Below are 18,589 nucleotides of genomic sequence, written 5' to 3'. Positions count from 1 at the left end.
TTTGCCCCCTTTTTCTTGTTTAAAAAAAGACAAAACAAAACAAAACACCACCACACAACATTTTTGTATGGGGCAGGGAGGGGAATGGGAAGGGGGTTTGGCAATCCCACTAACCACCATTAAACTGAGGAGAGAACACATGTCTGTGGTAGTTGTGTGTCTGTCCTTCTGCCCGAAGCTGCACCCTGTTGGGAGGGGGAGGGGGGGAAGTCGCCAGTGAACCACACAGGCCAAAACGAGGTCTCAGCAAAGGCACCTTGACCCTCCTGGAGGGGGAAACTCGGTGTTTCCTAGACACAGCCAAACAGTCAGTCTTATGTCCTCGGTAACTACTGAGCTACCGGATCCCCGCCCCATGACCTGGACGCTTGCTGTGTTTCACCCCCACCCCAGACATCAGCCTCCAGGGCAGCTTTCAGTTAGTCACATCTCACCCTAGTCCTGCCTTCCTCAAAACCTTACCCTGTCTCCCTACCACCTTAGTACAGCAAGTCAGAGTTCCTTAACCTTGTATTCCAGGCCCTTCATTCTCTAAAATTTAAATGAGTGATTCTGATTTTAGATTAAAACATATATTGACCTCTTACTTTGTGCCAGGTGCTGCTCAAAGGTCTAGAGGCAACTGTGTGGTGTTCCAGACAGCATAAGTCTGGAACATAAGGCCCCAAAGTGGGAAAGGGGACTCGGTGTTTTACCTTCAAGAAGCTTTCACAAGGAAAAAAGAACTTAATTTCAGGTTGCCATTAAGATACAATGCAGAGGAAGGGGATGAGGAGTGCTATTTTATTTTAACTTATTATGGGAGACTTCGAACACACAAACAGGCAGAACAGGACGGTAAAGTCCATGCACCCTTCACCCCAGCTTCAAAAGCCATCTGTTCACAGCCAATCCTGCTTTATCTGCAGCCCCACTCACTTTGTAGCACATCTGGAGGTGCTACTTTAGAAAAAAACAGAACAGGGAACGCCTCTCAGATTGACATCTGTGCCAAGATATGAATGGTTAACGAGAGCAGCCATTTGAAGATCAGAGGGAAAGCATTTTTTAGGGAAAGGGAACAGCAAGGGCAGACTTTGGTGTTTGATGGGAGCTGGAGTTAGGATAGAGAGAGAGGTAGGAGAGGTCAGAGGTAAACAGGACCAGGCCATGATGAAGTTTGGATTTTTTCTAAGCACAATGGGAGCCCACTGGAGAGTTTTAAGCTGGAATTTGAGTCACTTCCAGGAAGCCTGGACTCCTACAATATCTTCAGCATAAAGCCTGAGCTCAGCACCACCTATATACTACATAGGGGTCTTTCCCCTCCCTGGTTCTGGGATCCAGGCATACTATCTGCTTTCACTTCCTCAGTCAAATCATGTATTGCTTTTCTTCTTTCTCTAGGCCTTTACCGTAAATTCTTCCCTCTGCCAGCAGGACTCCCATTCCATTAATCCTTGGTTTAAAGATCATCACTTTTTCAGGCTGGGGCAGATACCTCCTCTAACCTCCCCACAGCTTCCTGTGCTCCATTCATTCCAAGTCTGACCACTCGATTGTGGTTCTGATTGTGGGTGGCTTTCCTTCCTTTGATTGGGGCATCATGGCCATAGGGGCCGGGTATGTCTTGTTCCCTGCGGAAACCATAGTGCCAGCTAGCCCAGGGTAATGACACAAAAGAGCAGCCATTATTTATCCGGGCAGGAGCTGGAGGGTTCCTGACCCTTGAGCCGCCTCTAGTTGATGCCAACCGATTCCTCCTAAACCAAGGCTCCCAGCTTCGCGCTAGTCCGCAGTCCCTCTGCGCATGCGCTTTGCTCAGGCGCGCGGGCGCCCCCAGCCCCACGTATGCTAATCACTGCGCTGCAGAGGACTGCTTTTCCGGGGAATATGCAAATCGCTCCATTGGGCGCTCCAGGCCTCCATTGTCCCGCGCTAAGATTATGCAAATGGACAGGCCTCAGGGCCCGAATCCCGGCCGAGCTGGCGTTTCCCCTACCCCCTCCCCGGCTCATCCCATCTTCCCTGGAGCGCGTCCCTGCCCGCCCCGCACACGCACGCGCGGGCCCTGCAGTTTCTCCGTCGGGCCGGCTGCGGACTGTACCAAGTGAACCCGGACCGCGAGGGGCAAAAGCCCAAAACCCCCTGCGCCGGCCCCGCGATGGCCCGACTCGGGTAGCCCCTCTTCACACTGGGCGCCAGGAATGGTCCGTCTCGGCGCGCAAGCGCCCTAGGCTCCTCACGCCCCCCGCGCTCCTTCCCGTCTACTCGCAGCGCAGGCGCCGAGCCCGGGCGTGCAGCCGCCGCCGCCGCCGCCGCCGCCGCCGCGCCGGAGCGGGGCCGCCCAGCCGGTGAGTGTCCGGGATCGGGCTGCGCAGGGCATGCTGGGAAGCGGGCGCTGCGGCCCTGCTGCATGATGGGAGTGACGGCTCCAGGCACGGAGGCGCCGGGAGCGGTCTCGGGCGGTGATGGCCTGAGGATGAGACCTGGGCTCCCTCTGAGCGGCTCCATGCCGCCCTGGCGCAACGGGGAGGAAAAAAAAAAAAAAAAAGGGACTCCCTGCCCTAAACGTGTGGGAGTCGGTCCGCTAGTCGTGATAGGCCTGGTGCATTCTGGGGAGAATTACTCTAGTTCCTGCGGGGGACCTTTGTTACACACCCCGCCGCGATGAGCATCTTGGAAACTAGAAAGGTGGTCACTGCAGGCCTGAGGCATCCTGGGGGGAGTCGCCGCAGGGCATGATGGGGACTGGTCCTTGTTGTGCGGTGAGACGTTTTGCTGTGGCTCCTTACCCCCAGCGTTGCGGGAAGGGGCGCGTTGGGTTCCGGCAGGGAATCCTGGGAGTTGATGGCTATAGGCTCGGGACATTGTGGGGTCTCCTCCACTTGGCGTGTGGTAGCCTCATTTATGCCCCTCTAAAGTCCCGGGAGCCAGTCTAGCCGTCATAGTCACTGAGGACTGGGACCTGTGCACCAAGGACTGCCTCTGCCCGTCCTCCGGAGTGCTCTGCAAGGGGCTCTGTGCGATGGGGAAGGGGAAGGGTTAGGTGAGCAGTGTCTCCTGGTAATCTCATAGGAAGTCCCGAAGAGTTCCTGGGGTACGATTGCCAGTTGAAATACTTGATTTCAGATAAACAAACGTACGTCCCAAATATTACATGGACCCTACTATGTATATTAATTAGTTGTTTACCTGAAATTCAAACTCAATGGGTGTCGTCTGGTTTTTTTATTGTTAATTCTCACCGAGGTTATTCCATTGATTTTTAGAGAGGATGGGAGGGATGGAGGAAAGGAAGATACTAGATAAAAATCCACGGGAGAGACACACAGTGATTAGTTGTTTCCCGCCTGCGCCCTGACTAGGACTGGGGATCAAAACTGCAACCGAGGAGAATCCAAGATGGCTGCTCGGGTAGGCAACTAGCCGCAGCCGCACACAACAATTTTAATAAAATACAACTAAAATATAAAATGGACATTACCCAGAACTACAGGAAAGTCGACTGACTGGAAATCCTACAACAAGAAGCAAGGAGAAAACCAGAAGGAAGCACGGAGGAGCTGTAAAAGCCCAAGGTACGGAGACACGCGGCGTGCGCGGAGAGGATGGAGCCGGAGAGGAGGGAGGCCGAGTGCCTGGCGGGCGTTCCCTAGCGGAAAGGAGATAAAACTCCGACTGTGCTGGGCCCCTGACTGCTCTGAATCCCAGTTCCCCAGACCCCGGGGACTCAGGCTCAGCCATAGGGAGCTGGGCTGTAAGTCGGAACCCCGGGGTAGCGGAGAAAGGAGGTCCCGGAGGCGCGCACACTGCCCCCAGAGAAGGGACGGTCGGCTGTGCCGCGGGATTGCCCTGACGGGAAGGAGACTGGGGCTCCAGACTGCTGTGAACGCCACCTCCAACTCCACTTCCAACTGAACTGAACCCCAATACCGGGCTCATTGGGGGAGAGCATAGACTGTTTGGCAGCAGGCGAAAATCGAGGGCACCTTTCTCTCAGAGGCGCCGGCAGCGAGCACTGAAGGACCCGCATAGGGCGGGGCTGACGGAAGCCAAAGCTGCAGGCTCCACCCTGAAACCCCGTCCCATCTGTAACTGCGAAATGCGACAACAAAATAGATCACAAACGAAAGAAATGGAGGACAAAAAGCGTCTGGATATAGAGTTCAAATCTACGCTTATAAGGTTTTTCAAGAATTTCCTAGAAAAGATGGATAAGGCCTATGAGGATATGAAAAGAGATCAACTAGAATTAATAAGGAGTCAACAAGAAATGATAAGGGATCAACAAGAAATAAAGAATACATTGTCTGAAATAAAAAATATTCTACAGAGTCCTAAAAACAGAAGGGAAGATCGCAAGAATCAAGTCAAAGATTTGGAACATAAAGAGCCAGAAGACACTCCTCCACAGAAGCTAGAAGGCAAGAGAATCCAGAAAATTGAAGATAATGTAAGAAACCTCTGGGACAACTTCAAGCGAACCAACATCAGAATCATGGGGGTCCCAGAAGATGAGAGAGAGCAAGATATCGAAAACATACTGAAAGAAATAGTGACAGAAAACTTCCCCCACCTGGTGAAAGAATTTGACTTACAAGTCCAGGAAGCGCACAGAACTCCAAACAAAAGGAATCCAAAGAGGACCACACCGAGACACATCATTATTAAAATTCCAAGAGCAAAAGATAAAGAGAGAATATTAAAAGAAGCAAGAGCAAAGAAGGTAGTAACTTATAAAGGAGCACCTATACGATTGTCAGCTGACTTCTCAACAGAAACCATGCAGGCCAGAAGGGAATGGCAAGAAATATTCAAGGTGATGAATAGCAAGAACCTACAGCCAAAAATAAGCTACCCAGCAAAGCTATCACTCAGAATCGAAGGCCAGATAAAGAGCTTCACTAATAAAAAAAAGCTAAAGGAGTTCATCACCACCAAACCAGAATTATATGAATTGCTGAAGGGGGTTCTTTCAGAAGAGAAAGTAAACAAAGATAAAAATTATGAACAACAAATACGTAATTATCAACAAGTGAATCTAAAAACCAAGGAAATTAAAAAAATCTGATGAACAATATTAACTGTTGAATATAATAGAATCAGAGGTATGGAAGGGGAGTGAACTGACGATTCTTGGGGAAAAGGGGAGAGGGGGGCGTGGAAAGAGACTGAACATAAACTGTGCACCTATGGATGAGGACAATGGGGAGAGGGGAAAGGGCAGAGGGTGGGGTGGGAACCTGGTGGAGGAGAGCAATGGTGGGGGGGGGGGAAGGAACATTTGTAATAATATGAAAAATAAAAACTTATTTAAAAAAAAAAAAAAAAAAAAAAAAAAAAAAAAAAAAAAACTGCAACCGAGGTACCGGGAACAGACCTTTGCACGGGCAGACACTAACCCCTGAGAAACCGGCCAGGGTTCATCTGTTTTTAGTCTGGTAACCTTGTCCTGACATAAATCAAATTAAGCCCCACAGGCAATAGGGTATTATGAGAGCTGTTCTCTGCCATTATGAAGCTTCTCCGTCCTTCAAGCCCATATCTTGGTGTCTTTCGAAAGCGCTCCTGCCCCAGCCTCCTTTAGATTAATTCTAATCATTTTCTCTTTAGTCGCCAGTATTAAATGTGGCTTCCATTGTACACCTATGCCCAGCACGGGCCTTGGCACATAAGAAGTGCACTGATGTTGCCAGCGCCCTCACTAACTTGCTCTCCCTGTTAGGAAGTGCAGTGGGAGACAAAGAAGCGGGGGTGGGGTGGGGGTGGGGGTGGGGGTGGGGGTGGGGGTGGGGGTGGGAAGGGTAATTGGTGATGAGGGAGAGAAGGCACAGGAGTTCAGAGAAGGCTTCGTGGTAGAGGCAGAGGTAGAGTTTGAGCAGGAAAGGCGTACACAGGTCCTTGTGTTTGAGGTGAGCGTTGGAGGGAGAATAGTTCTCCAGGCTGACAAGGGGGAAGGAGGACATTTTAGAGAAGAACAGCGGGATTTACTAAGACCCACGGATGTGGAAAGACCTGGCATGCACAGGGAGAGGGAGAAATCTGGAATGGCTGAGGTTTACAGAGTCGGGAGTAGGAGTAGTAACAGCTACTGTTGATGGAGTACTTGACACCTACGAGAAATTTGTATGAATGAACCCACTGAATCTTTGAAAAATATCTTCAGCCAAAGGATCATTTAACGAGAGGTAGGATGGCATGGCTTCAAATCCTAGTTCATGTACCTACCAATTGGTGTGCCCTTGGACTACCTGTTCGTCCTCTCCCAGCCTTCATCTGTAAAAGGAGATAACCTGTTTCAAGGTGGTTAAGAGGAGTACCTGAGTTAAATCCTGAAAGCCCCCTCCCCCGTTTTTTTTTATTCATCACTTGCAGATATTTTTCCATTGGCTTTTTTTAGAGATGGGAGAAACATCAATGTGAAAGAGACACATTGATTGGTTGCCTCCCACACGTGCCCTAACTAGGACCCGGGATTGAGCCTGCAACTAAGGTATGTGCCCTTGATCGGAGTCAAACCCAGGACCCTCCTGTAGTCCCCAGGCCAACGCTCTGTCTACTGAGCCAAACCACCTAGGGCTGGAAGCCCTCTTTGTATCCAGAAGGAAACAGGCTAGAGAAGTTAAGGCCTTTGCATGAAGCTACACAGTTAAAATAGGACAGATTTAGGATCCAAACCTAGATACTATCTTGCCTAGGTGTAAATTGATACAGAACTAGGGCTGATATTCACAGACTAGCACAGACTTACCGGTCGGTTGTTTAAATACTTAAATACTTCTAGACTGGTTGGTATATCGCCACTACACCAGGAGTCTGTACCCCTAACTGCCATATTGAATCCTCCCCCAACACGACTTGCCCACAATCCAGCAACTGACTGACTAATGCCCGGCATAGAGCCGTGTCCCAGTCTCAGTTCTGAGTCATGCCCATTCTGATATCCACTGTTCGATATTTGGAATGTTATCTTTCCCCACCCCACTGAATAAGAACCACGGGTATCTTTGTTGCCCAGGTGGGGGAATTAAAGTCTCCATCGGCCCAGGGCCGGCAGCCAAGGCCCAGGAGGCAGCCAGGGACAGAGCTGGGGCCTCTTTGCCTTACCCCCATCACTGAGCACACAGCTAGGCCTGGGGAGGCAGGTGCTATGTAAAAATTTATTGAGTTACCACTGGCCTTTCCCTTCCCCCTCCAGCATCCCTCTTCCGGCTGACATCCTGCGTTCGAGAACTTGTGGCCAAGGTGTAGCTGCGGAGAGCTGGCCGGGGAGAGACGCTGCCTCGCTTCTGCTCTGCGCCCGTCTCCTCCTCCGGCCATGACAGAGACTCGTGAGCCAGCTGAGACCGGAGGCTATGCCAGCTTGGAAGACGATGATGAGGACCTCTCTCCAGGTGAGGTGGTTACAGAGCTGGTGTCGGCTTGAATGTCATCCTGGCTTGGGATTGGGGCTGTGTTGGGAAGTACTGACGGGGATTGGCTCCTTGCCGTGCCAGGTGTTCTCTTCTTACTGGGACTTTACACCCTGCGCGGGGAGCCCTTCCAGCTGGGACTGCTGGGGGTTCTAGGCCGGCTGTGATGGCTCTCCCTGCTGGGGGTGCTAGGCCGGCTGTGCGCTCTCCTGCTGGAGGTCCCAGCTCTGTGACCGCTCCTCTTTCTGGGGGTTCTAGATCGGCTTCGGCCCCTCTCCTTTCTGTGGGTTCTAGATTGGGTGTGATGTCTCTCTTTTCTAGGGGTTCTGGTTTTGCTGTGATCTTGTACTTTGCTGGAGCTTCTAGATTGGCTGTGACTGCTTTCCCTGCTGGAGCTTCTAGATCGGCTGTGACCGCTTTTTCTGCTGGAGGTTTTAGATCGGCTGTGACCGCTTTCCTTGCTGGAGGTTTTAGATCGGCTGTGACCGCTTTTCTTGCTGGAGGTTTTAGATCTGCTGTGACCGCTTTTCTTGCTGGAGGTTTTAGATCTGCTGTGACCGCTTTTCTTGTTGGAGGTTTTAGATCTGCTGTGATCTCGTTCTTTGCTGGAGGTTTTAGATGGGCTGTGACCTCTTTCCTTGCTGGAGGTTTTAGATCTGCTGTGACCGCTTTCCTTGCTGGAGGTTTTAGATCTGCTGTGACCTCGTTCTTTGCTGGAGCCTCTGGATCGGCTGTGATGTCTCTCTTTGCTAGGGGTTCTAGTTGGGCTGTGATCTCTTTCTTTGCTGAGGCTTCTGGATCGTCTGTGACCTCTGTCCTTGCTGAGGCTTCTAGATCTTCTGCGACCTTTCTCCTTGCTGAGGCTTCTAGACCTTCTGCGACCTTTCTCCTTGCTGGAGCTCCTAGATCTTCTGTTATTCCTCTCCTTGCTGGGGCTTCTGGACTGGCTGTGGCTTCTGTCCCTTCTGAGGGTTCTAGGTTGGTGTTGACTTTTCCCCTTGCTGTGGGTTCTAGACTGGCCATGTCTTCCCGTCTGGCTGGGAGTTTCCTTCCGGTTACGACTTCTTGCCCTACTATGGTTTCTCTTCCAACTCTGACTCCTCACCCTGCTGCGGGTCCTCTTCCGACTGCGACTTCTTGCCCGTCGGGGTGTTCTAGATCGGCTGTGACTTTGGCTCCTGCTTGAGGTGCTAGACTGGCCGCGACTTCGGGTGCCGCTGGATACGCTGTCCTGGTTGAAACTCTTGACCACGCCGAACGTTTCACTTGGGTTGTATCCCCGTTCCCTGCTAGGGGTGAACATCTGACTGTAGCTCCTCACCCTCTTGAGTGATGAGGACGGGCTGTACTCTATCTCCGTGAAGAGAATCCTGATGGGGCTGTAACTCTTTGCCCTACTGGCCAGCCTAGGACTCTTCCCCGTGTCCTTGGTCCCCGGTGGGCTGTAGCTCCTCCTCCGGCTGTTGGTTCTAGGCTGGCTGTAACTCTTCCTCCCACTCTGCTTTTGCTGGGAAGGAGTTCTCACCTTGCTGGGCGTGCCTCGCTTGGCACCCTGAGTCTTCATCCTGCTGGGAGTGCTGGCCCTGCTGGGTGACCTCACGGAGGGTCTCCCCTTTCTGCCAGGGGTCCGGCCCCGGCTGTGAGTGCCCTTCCGGCGGTGGTGCCGGACTCTGCCGGCCTTGTTGTTTTTGCCGGGCCTGGTGTCGGTGCTGGCCTTGCCGGATGGCCTCCCCCTGCTGCGGACTCTGGACTTGCTGCCGGGCTGGTTGGAAGGGTCTGTCTTCGTGCTTTCCCACCTGGCGGACTTGGAGCTGCAGGGGCTCGTGACTGAGCCGGCAGGCATTGCCGATGGAGCGGTCTTCAAGGAGGGAGGAGACTTGGGAGACGCCTTGGGCATCGAGGGTCCGGTGGATGCCACAGACATGCTGGGCGTTGTAGGCGGAGAAGGCATGATGGGCGCAAAAGGGCTTCTTCTCCTGGAAGTCATAGAGGACAGCAAAGCCCTGGACGACCACCTGGTTTTCTTTCACAGAAAGAAACTTCACAGCTGCATGAAGTCATAATGGGCATGGGAGATCTTGGAGGGTAGGTGTGTGAAGTCAGAGGGGAGGATAAAGAGGGGCGGGGCCCTACCCCAAGGCAGTCAGCAAACGTCTCCTAAGGCTGACTGAGGCTCAGCATTGCTGGGGACAAAGACAGGCAGCCAGCTCGTCCTGCCTTCCAGACGTCTCCAGATCCTAGATCTTCTGCGACATTTCTCCTTGCTGGATTGTGTTAGAGCAGTGGTCAGATTGTGTTAGAGCAGTGGTCGGCAAACTGCGGCTCGCGAGACACATGCGGCTCTTTGGCCCCTTGAGTGTGGCTCTTCCACAAAATACCACGTGCGGGCGCGACTGAAACTTTGTGGCCCAAGAGCAAGAGTCGGTTTTCGGCTCTCAACAGAAATGTCAGTCGTTGTGCTGTTGATATTTGGCTCTGTTGACTAATGAGCTTGCCCACCACTATGTTAGAGGGTCCAGAGCTCGACACTGGCTGCCTGGGGGGTCAGGGAGGACCTCACAGAGGAGGTGAGGCGTGAGCTGGGACCTTAAAGAGGAGCAGGAGTTTGCTGTTAGAAGTGGAAAAGGCGGCCCCAGTTGGGAGAACAGAGGCAAAAGCCTGGAGGAGGGAGGGAGACCAGGTTCCTGAGGCCACCCAAGCAATGAACCAAAGTCTCCGCCTTTGGGGGACAAGCAATAAACACACACCCAGATGCTGATGAAATAAGCTGAGAAAAATAAAGCAGAGCTGGGGCATAGGGAGTGCTGGTTAGACAGAATGGTCAGGGTGCCACTGAGAAGGTGGCGCTTGAGCAGAAATGGGGCAGAAGGGCAGGGGCAAACCTTAGTCTGTCTCCAGAAAGGCTGGCAAGGCCCTGGGGTCGTGCATGCCTGGGGTGAGGCTGCTCTGTTAACAGGATCCCTCTGGGCTGCCAGAGAAAGCTGAGGAAGGGGCCAGCATGAACACAGGGCAGGGCTGTTGTAGTCCTAGGACAGTGGTTGGCAAACTCATTCGTCAACAGAGCCAAATACCAACAGTACAACGATTGAAATTTCTTTTGAGAGCCACATTTTTAAAACTTTTCCTAACGCCACTTCTTCAAAACAGATTTTCCCAGGCCGTGGTATTTTGTGGAAGGGCCACACTCAAGGGGCCAAAGAGCCGCATGTGGCTCAAGAGCCGCCATTTGCCGACCACGCCATATAGTGCAACATCTTCCCTGAATACACTGTCCCAGTTGCCTACAGTATTCAGTACAGTAACATGCTGTATGGGTGTGTAGCCCAGGAACTGTAGGGGAACATAATTTGGCACCCCCAAATACAGTTAACCCTTAAACAACACAGGTTTGAACTTCTCAGGCTCATTCCTAAAGAGGATTGATTGTTCACTTGACCCCCTTAGCCCAAACCCAGGGCATTCAAGGGGTCAACTGTAGGTCTATTTAGCATAAGGGTTTATTTTCAACTTCCTTCCCCCTACACCTCCCACCCCCCATGAAATAGTAGCACGTGAGAAGCTCTGAAAACCCAGTAGAAGTTACCCTTTATAAAAGGTATTTACATCTGTAAGGGTGTCTCCTGCAAGAACCAGGAAGGGGGATGACCTTATCTCTAGAAATTTTCACCCTTGTGGGAAGACCAGGACTTAAATCTGCATAACAACCTTACCCTTGTCTACCACTATTTCCGGTAATCTGCCATAGCTGGCCCCGCCCCACCCCCCCAACATCTTATCTTCAACAGGAAGGTATTTAAGTAAGGTGACCAGACATCCCTCTTTTGGCGGGACAGTCCCGACAGACACATTTTTAACAATGTGTCCCGGGGCGTCTTAAAAAAGTCCCGATTAAATCTTTTTTAAGACGCCGCCGCTGGACAAATTGTTAAAAATCGGGACTGTCCCGCTAAAAGCGGGATGTCTGGTCACCTTATATTTAAGGTGATGGTGGCTTTAACCATTTTGGTGAGCTACTCCGTTTTCCTGAGTCTTCCGTGTATATGGGTTGCTAGACTTTTTTTTTTCTCCTGTGAGTCTGTCTTTATTACAGGGATGTCTCGGCCAACCACCCAGAAGGGCAGAGGGAGCTTATTTTTGCTCCCCACAGAGTAATACCCCGGGTGTGTAGTAGGCTAGACTGTCTAGATTTGCGTAAGAGCACCTGGTAATGCTCACACAACAACAGAATTGCCAAATGAATCATCTCTTAGAACACAGCCCTTTCATGAAGCAGCACGTGACTGTATATAAAACCACATACATCAAAGTACTTATAGATCGTGTATTTTAATTCGTTTAAATATCTGTTCAAATGTTTGTCCTTCTCCCTAAAGTGACCCACAGAGGCCGTCACCCATATTTAGCTTTCCCCGTTAGAACTGTACGACTAGAGGCCTGACTGCTCTGTTCCTCAGTTTCCCCATTTGTCACTTAGGAATAATAACAGTGCCTCCCTCACAGGATGCTGTAAGGATTAGGTGAGTTACTACATGAGACGGGCTCTTCCAAAAGCAACGGACACAGCTGCTGCCGCCGCTCCCACTTTTACTCCTATTTTGTCCTTATTAACCGTTACCCTAAGATGCTGTTATTTTTTTTTTTTTTTATTTAATAAGTTTTTATTTTTCATATTATTACAAATGTTCCTTCCCCCACCACCACCATTGCTCTCCTCCACCAGGTTCCCACCCCACCCTCTGCCCTTTCCCCTCTCCCCATTGTACTCATCCATAGGTGCACAGTTTATGTTCAGTCTCTTCCCACTCCCCCCTCTCCCCTTTTCCCCCAAGAATCGTCAGTTCACTCCCCTTCCATACCTCTGATTCTATTATATTCAACAGTTAATATTGTTCATCAGATTTTTTTAATTTCCTTGGTTTTTAGATTCACTTGTTGATAATTACGTATTTGTTGTTCATAATTTTTATCTTTGTTTACTTTCTCTTCTGAAAGAACCCCCTTCAGCAATTCATATAATTCTAGTTTGGTGGTGATGAACTCCTTTAGCTTTTTTTTATTAGTGAAGCTCTTTATCTGGCCTTCGATTCTGAGTGATAGCTTTGCTGGGTAGCTTATTTTTGGCTGTAGGTTCTTGCTATTCATCACCTTGAATATTTCTTGCCATTCCCTTCTGGCCTGCATGGTTTCTGTTGAGAAGTCAGCTGACAATCGTATAGGTGCTCCTTTATAAGTTACTACCTTCTTTGCTCTTGCTTCTTTTAATATTCTCTCTTTATCTTTTGCTCTTGGAATTTTAATAATGATGTGTCTCGGTGTGGTCCTCTTTGGATTCCTTTTGTTTGGAGTTCTGTGCGCTTCCTGGACTTGTAAGTCAAATTCTTTCACCAGGTGGGGGAAGTTTTCTGTCACTATTTCTTTCAGTATGTTTTCGATATCTTGCTCTCTCTCATCTTCTGGGACCCCCATGATTCTGATGTTGGTTCGCTTGAAGTTGTCCCAGAGGTTTCTTACATTATCTTCAATTTTCTGGATTCTCTTGCCTTCTAGCTTCTGTGGAGGAGTGTCTTCTGGCTCTTTATGTTCCAAATCTTTGACTTGATTCTTGCGATCTTCCCTTCTGTTTTTAGGACTCTGTAGAATATTTTTTATTTCAGACAATGTATTCTTTATTTCTTGTTGATCCCTGATCATTTCTTGTTGATCTCTTTTCATATCCTCATAGGCCTTATCCATCTTTTCTAGGAAATTCTTGAAAAACCTTATAAGCGTAGATTTGAACTCTATATCCAGACGCTTTTTGTCCTCCATTTCTTTCGTTTGTGATCTATTTTGTTGTCGCATTTCACAGTTACAGATGGGACGGGGTTTCAGGGTGGAGCCTGCAGCTTTGGCTTCCGTCAGCCCCGCCCTATGCGGGTCCTTCAGTGCTCGCTGCCGGCGCCTCTGAGAGAAAGGTGCCCTCGATTTTCGCCTGCTGCCAAACAGTCTATGCTCTCCCACAATGAGCCCGGTATTGGGGTTCAGTTCAGTTGGAAGTGGAGTTGGAGGTGGCGTTCAGAGCAGTCTGGAGCCCCAGTCTCCTTCCCGTCAGGGCAATCCCGCGGCACAGCCGACCGTCCCTTCTCTGGGGGCAGTGTGCGCGCCTCCGGGACCTCCTTTCTCCGCTACCCCAGGGTTCCGACTTACAGCCCGGCTCCCTATGGCTGAGCCTGGTTCCCCGGGGTCTGGGGAACTGGGGTTCAGAGCAGTCGGAGGCCCAGCACAGTCGGAGTTTTATCTCCTTTCCGCTAGGGAACGCCCGCCAGGCACTCGGCCTCCCTCCTCTCCGGCTCCGACCTCTTCGCGTGCGCCGCGTGTCTCCGTACCTTAGGCTTTTACAGCTCCTCCGCGCTTCCTTCTGGTTTTCTCCTTGCTTCTTGTTGTAGGATTTCCAGTCAGTCGACTTTCCTGTAGTTCTGGGTAATGTCCATTTTATATTTTAGTTGTATTTTATTAAAATTGTTGTGTGCGGCTGCGGCTAGTTGCCTACCCGAGCAGCCATCTTGGATTCTCCCCTATTTTTTTTTTTTTTTTTTTTTTAAGTATATTTTTTATTGATTTTTTTTTTTACAGAGAGGAAGGGAGAGAGGGACAGAGAGTTAGAAACATTGATGAGAGAGACACATTGATCAGCTGCCTCCTGCACACCCCCCATTGGGGATGTGCCCACAACCAAGGTACATGCCCTTGACCGGAATCGAACCTGGGACCTTTCAGACTGCAGGCTGACCCTCTACCACTGAGCCAAACCGGTTTCGGCAAGATACCGTTCTTATAAGATTGATTTGCTGGACACACAGACACTGAGCACCTACTGTGTGCGGGCCCTGTTCTTTGCCGTGGGCGGCCGTCTGCGGGGAAGGGCAGGATTGTGCCCACCCCCCCTCTCCATCTGAGGCTGAGCCTGGCTGAATGGGGCTCAGGGAGGGGACAGCCACCAGGCACGGGCCTCTGTCCTCTGATGCCGCCGTCTCTCCTCACCCGTCCCCCGACAGGCCCCGAGCACTCCTCTAATTCCGAATACACACACTCAGAGCCGGACTCCGAAGAGGAAGAAGAGGAGGAGGAGGAGGAAGAGGAGACCACCGACGACCCCGAATATGACCCAGGCTACAAAGTGAAGCAGCGCCTGGGAGGGGGCCGCGGGGGCCCCTCCCGCCGGGCTCCCCGCGCAGCCCAGCCCCCGGACCCGCCAGCCCAGCCCTGCCAGCTCTGCGGCCGCTCGTCCCTCGGGGAGGCCCCGCCCGGCGTTCCGCCTTGCCGGCTCTGCCGTCCCGCCGCGGCCGCCCAGGAAGCGCCGGCTCCCGAAGTCAGGGTGCTCGGGGAGGGAGAGGGAGAGCCGCCCCGGGCTGGGGGGGGCCGGCGCCGCCCCGCGGGGCAGGAGGAGGAGCCGGACGAGGACGAGGAGGGCACGTACCACTGCACGGAGTGCGAGGATTCCTTCGACAGCCTCGGGGAGCTGCATGGGCACTTCATGCTGCATGCCCGGGGTGAGGTGTAGCACGGCCCCTGCCCAGAAGCTTGGCGGGAGGGGTGAGCTGGGAGGAGGGGGCTGGAGAGATGGTCCTGGGGGACGGAGAACTGCCCATCTGTGTCGTCTCAGCGGTATGTGTGAGGCCGGAATAAAAGCCAAATTCTGTGTGTCGGTCCAGCGTGTGTTTGGTGTTCGTGTGTGTACGTGCGTGCGCGTGTGTGTGTTTACACTCCAGCGTCTGAGGCATACGCCTGGGCATCTGTCTGCCCCTCACCCCCCCGGGCTCCTTCTAGAGCAGCGGTTCTCAGCCTTTTTAATGCCGAGGCCCTTTCATACAGTTCCTCATGTGGTGGCCCCCAACCATAAAGTTATTTTCTTTGCTACTTCATAACTAATTTTGCTACTGTTAATGAATCGTAACGTAAATACCTGTGTTTTCCGATGGTCTTAGGCGACCCTGCTAGCAGTTGTCAACCTGTGGGTCATGACCAGTGGAAAACACAGATATTTACATTGCGATTCATTAACAGTGGCAACATTACAGTTTGGAAGTGGCAACCAAAATAGTTTAATGGCTGGGGGTCACCACAACCTGAGGAGCTGTATTAAAGGGTCGTGGCATTAGGAAGGTTGAGAACCACGGTTCTTTTTTAGAAGTGTGTTTTTTGTTGTTGTTTTTTTAAAATATTTTATTGATTTTGTACAGAGAAGAAGGGAGAGAGATAGAAACATCAATGAGAGAGAGTAATCGATCAGCTGCCTCTTGCACACCCCCTACTGGGGATATGCCCGCAACCAAGGTACATGCCCTTGACCGGAATCGAACCCAGGACCTTTCAGTCCCCAAGCCCACGCTCTATCCATTGAGCCAAACCGGTTTCGGCAGAACCACTGTTCTTGAGGGAACTTTAGGTTTGTTGTTGCCTAGATGGTTACATTTACTAAGCACTGTGTTCAGTGTGGTTTCCATGTATTTACTTACAGAACCCATGATGTGCAGGCTCCAGCACAACAGAATTTTGTTTCTTGTTCACATAATAGCCCAGTGGGTATTTCAGGTTTGCGAGCATCCATCTAATGATTTGGGAACCCAGACCATCTCTTAAAGTCACTGTCATCCATTTGGTTATGGCTTGGGAGCTTGGGAAGGTATTCTTTTATCGATACAAGCCCCAGCCTCGCCCAGAAGTGGCCCGTGCTGCTTGCGTTTATGCCACGTGGCCACTGCTCACTGCAGGGGAGTCTGGGAAGGCGGCCCAGCCAAGGGCCCAGAAAGCAGGAAAACGGTTTGTGGGGGACAGCTCCTGTTCCCTGTCACTTCCCCTAACAACCTGCACAAAGAGGACTTTCATTATAATCACAGTTTCCTGTGCCAAGTGCGAGCCCAAGAGCTTTCTAGATGCTGTGCGTCTAGGAACTTACAAAAAATAGAAAATTACAATCAATTGCCATTTTCCCAGCACTTACAGCCATGAGATCATCCAGTCCTTAGAATAGCTCGGAGGGAGGGACTGTGATTCATTAGTTCGTTTCACAAACATTGTTTGAGGACCTGTGTGGTAAGCATTGGGAATAAGCCAATGAAATCCTTGTCCTCTGGGCTTATGGGGGGGCGGGGGGGGGGCAGAAAGGGGCTGATGGTGGGGACAGACGTGAATAAGATGTAGCATATGCTGCGTGATGGCTGCTGGGCAGAAGAGACAGGGAAGGGAGTTATGGAAGGGGGTTGCAATTTTTACAAATACCTTTACTAGAGGTCTGGTGCACAAAATTTGTGTGGGTAAGGTCCCTAGGCCTGGCTGGTGATTAGGGCTGATCTGTGGGGTGACAGTGGGCCATTAGAGGGTCTCTGTTGGCACCTGCCTTGGCTGGCCTGGTGCTGCCCGCTCACCAGCCCCATACCTGGCCACCTCTGGTTGCCTTCCTCTGCGCTACGATTTTGCAAGGGGGGGTGGGGCACTGTCACCAGCCTTAGCTGGCTGGGGGCAGCTCCTGTGTTGAGCATCTGCTCCCTGGTGGTCAGTGTGTGTCATAGCGACTGGTCATTCCACCCTTTAGTAGATTTGCATATTAGGCTTTATTATATAGAGAGGGAGAGATAGAAACATCAGTGATGAGAGAATCATCCATTGTCTGCCTCCTGCACTCCCCCTACTGAGGACTGAGCCTGCAACCCAGGTCCTCTGACCAGGAATTGAACCATGACCTGGTTCTCAAGTAGACACTCAACTACTGAGCCACACCTGTCCGTGGGGGTTGCAATTTTAAAGAGTGTAATCTCACTGGGCCCTATAGCTCAGGGGTTAGAGCACTGGTCTTGTAAAGAGTGTAATCTCCCTAACCGGTTTGGCTCAGTGGATAGAGTGTCGACCTGCGGACTGAAAGGTCAAGGCCATGTACCTGGGCTGTGGGCACATCCCCAGTAGGAGGTGTGCAGGAGGCAGCTGATTGATGTTTCTCATCGATGTTTCTAACTATCTTTCTCCCTCTCTGTAAAAAATCAATTAAAAAAAAAAAAAGTGTAATCTTCCCTGAGGAGGTGACAGACCTAAAGGAGGGCGGGAGAGGAGGAGCTGTGCACAGCGGTAGGAAGATCATTCCGGGTAGAAAGAGGCAGGGGTCTGCCAGAATCGGGAAGACCAGAGGCCCTGGAGAAGGAAGGAGGGCAGAGCTGGAGGGGAGCAGGGGGCCAGTCCTTACAACTTTGTCCACGCTTTGGCTCTTGCTCTGAGATGGGAAGTACTAATGCACAGAAGCTTGGAACCATAGAAGCCTAATTATTATTATGATAGGCATGATTTACTGAGCATTTATTGTGTGCCAATCCTGTTCTAAGGCGCTTTACTTGTGTTAACTCAGAAGCTTGGCAACTAAGAACCTTCGAGAATAGAACCGGAATTTCCACAATGACCATCAAGTCATCGCTCACAGCGGACCAGGCCCTGGGCTAAGCGCAAAGGTAGGGACCATTATTTATTTACTTATTTAATCTATATTTTTATTGATTTCAGAGAGAAGAAGAGAGAGATAGAAACAACAATGATGAGAGAATCATTGATTTGCTGCCTCCTGCACACTCCCAACTATGGATTGAGCCCAAAACCTGGGCATGTGGTTTGAGCCCAAAACCTTGACCAGAATTGAACCTGGGACCCTTCAGTCCACAGGCTGGTGCTCTATCCACTGAGCTAAACCGGCCAGGGCAGGACTGTTATGTATTTACTCATTCATTCAACAACGATTTATTTAGTACCTATGAGCAGGCACTATTTTGGGAGTTGGGAATAGAATGGAGAACATGATGAACAAAAAGCATTACCTTTGTGGAAGTTAACCTGGGGAAGACAGACACTTTAGGTATTTAAGCAAAATATAAAATTCACTAGATTTTGGAGGCACAACAGAATTTTGGAGGCACAACAGAATTTGCCTGATTTATATGCCCTGATTTTGGAGGGGGGTGGCGGGGGCACGTCCCTCAACCTGGCCTACTCCCCAGGGGATCAGGCCTAAGCTGGCAGTTAGACATCTGTCTGGCAGCCGGGGAGCCCTGGAGGGATGTCCAACTGACAGCTTAGGGGGAACCCCCGCAGTTGCCCCGATTGTAGCTATGGGAGGCACTGACCACCAGGGGGCAGCTGTGGTCAGTGCACATCATGCGAATGGTAGTTCCCCAGTTGTT

General features: G+C 51.0%; 2 protein-coding genes across 4 annotated transcripts; one reads left to right on the top strand and one right to left on the bottom strand.

Annotated features, from left to right (window-relative positions):
• Positions 1-2,004: 2,004 nt before the first annotated feature.
• Positions 2,005-15,080, top strand: ZNF428 (zinc finger protein 428). Of its 3 annotated transcripts, none has more exons than XM_084860785.1 (3): positions 2,005-2,333; positions 7,181-7,376; positions 14,429-15,080. In XM_084860785.1, the coding sequence occupies exons 2-3, from the start codon at positions 7,301-7,303 to the stop codon at positions 14,932-14,934; spliced, it is 582 nt and encodes a 193-aa protein (XP_084716911.1). In that variant the 5' UTR covers positions 2,005-2,333; positions 7,181-7,300; the 3' UTR covers positions 14,935-15,080. The 3 variants fall into 3 exon arrangements, with proteins under 3 accessions (XP_084716911.1, XP_084716912.1, XP_084716913.1); XM_084860786.1 differs by lacking the exon at positions 2,005-2,333 and adding an exon at positions 5,816-6,170; XM_084860787.1 differs by lacking the exon at positions 2,005-2,333 and adding an exon at positions 6,387-6,475.
• SRRM5 (serine/arginine repetitive matrix 5) lies at positions 7,336-9,676 on the bottom strand (the record flags this gene model as incomplete). The annotated part of the gene is given in 2 exon segments (XM_084860735.1): positions 7,336-7,500; positions 7,504-9,676. Coding segments are annotated over 2 exon segments (2,043 nt in total). The 5' UTR covers positions 9,382-9,676.
• Positions 15,081-18,589: the final 3,509 nt, after the last annotated feature.

The sequence above is a fragment of the Pipistrellus hanaki genome (assembly GCF_964339955.1).
Source record: "Pipistrellus hanaki genome assembly, chromosome: 15".
Lineage (NCBI taxonomy): Eukaryota > Metazoa > Chordata > Mammalia > Chiroptera > Vespertilionidae > Pipistrellus > Pipistrellus hanaki.
Note: the sequence above shows the minus strand (reverse complement) of the source record. Positions and strands in the feature narration are given on the sequence as shown.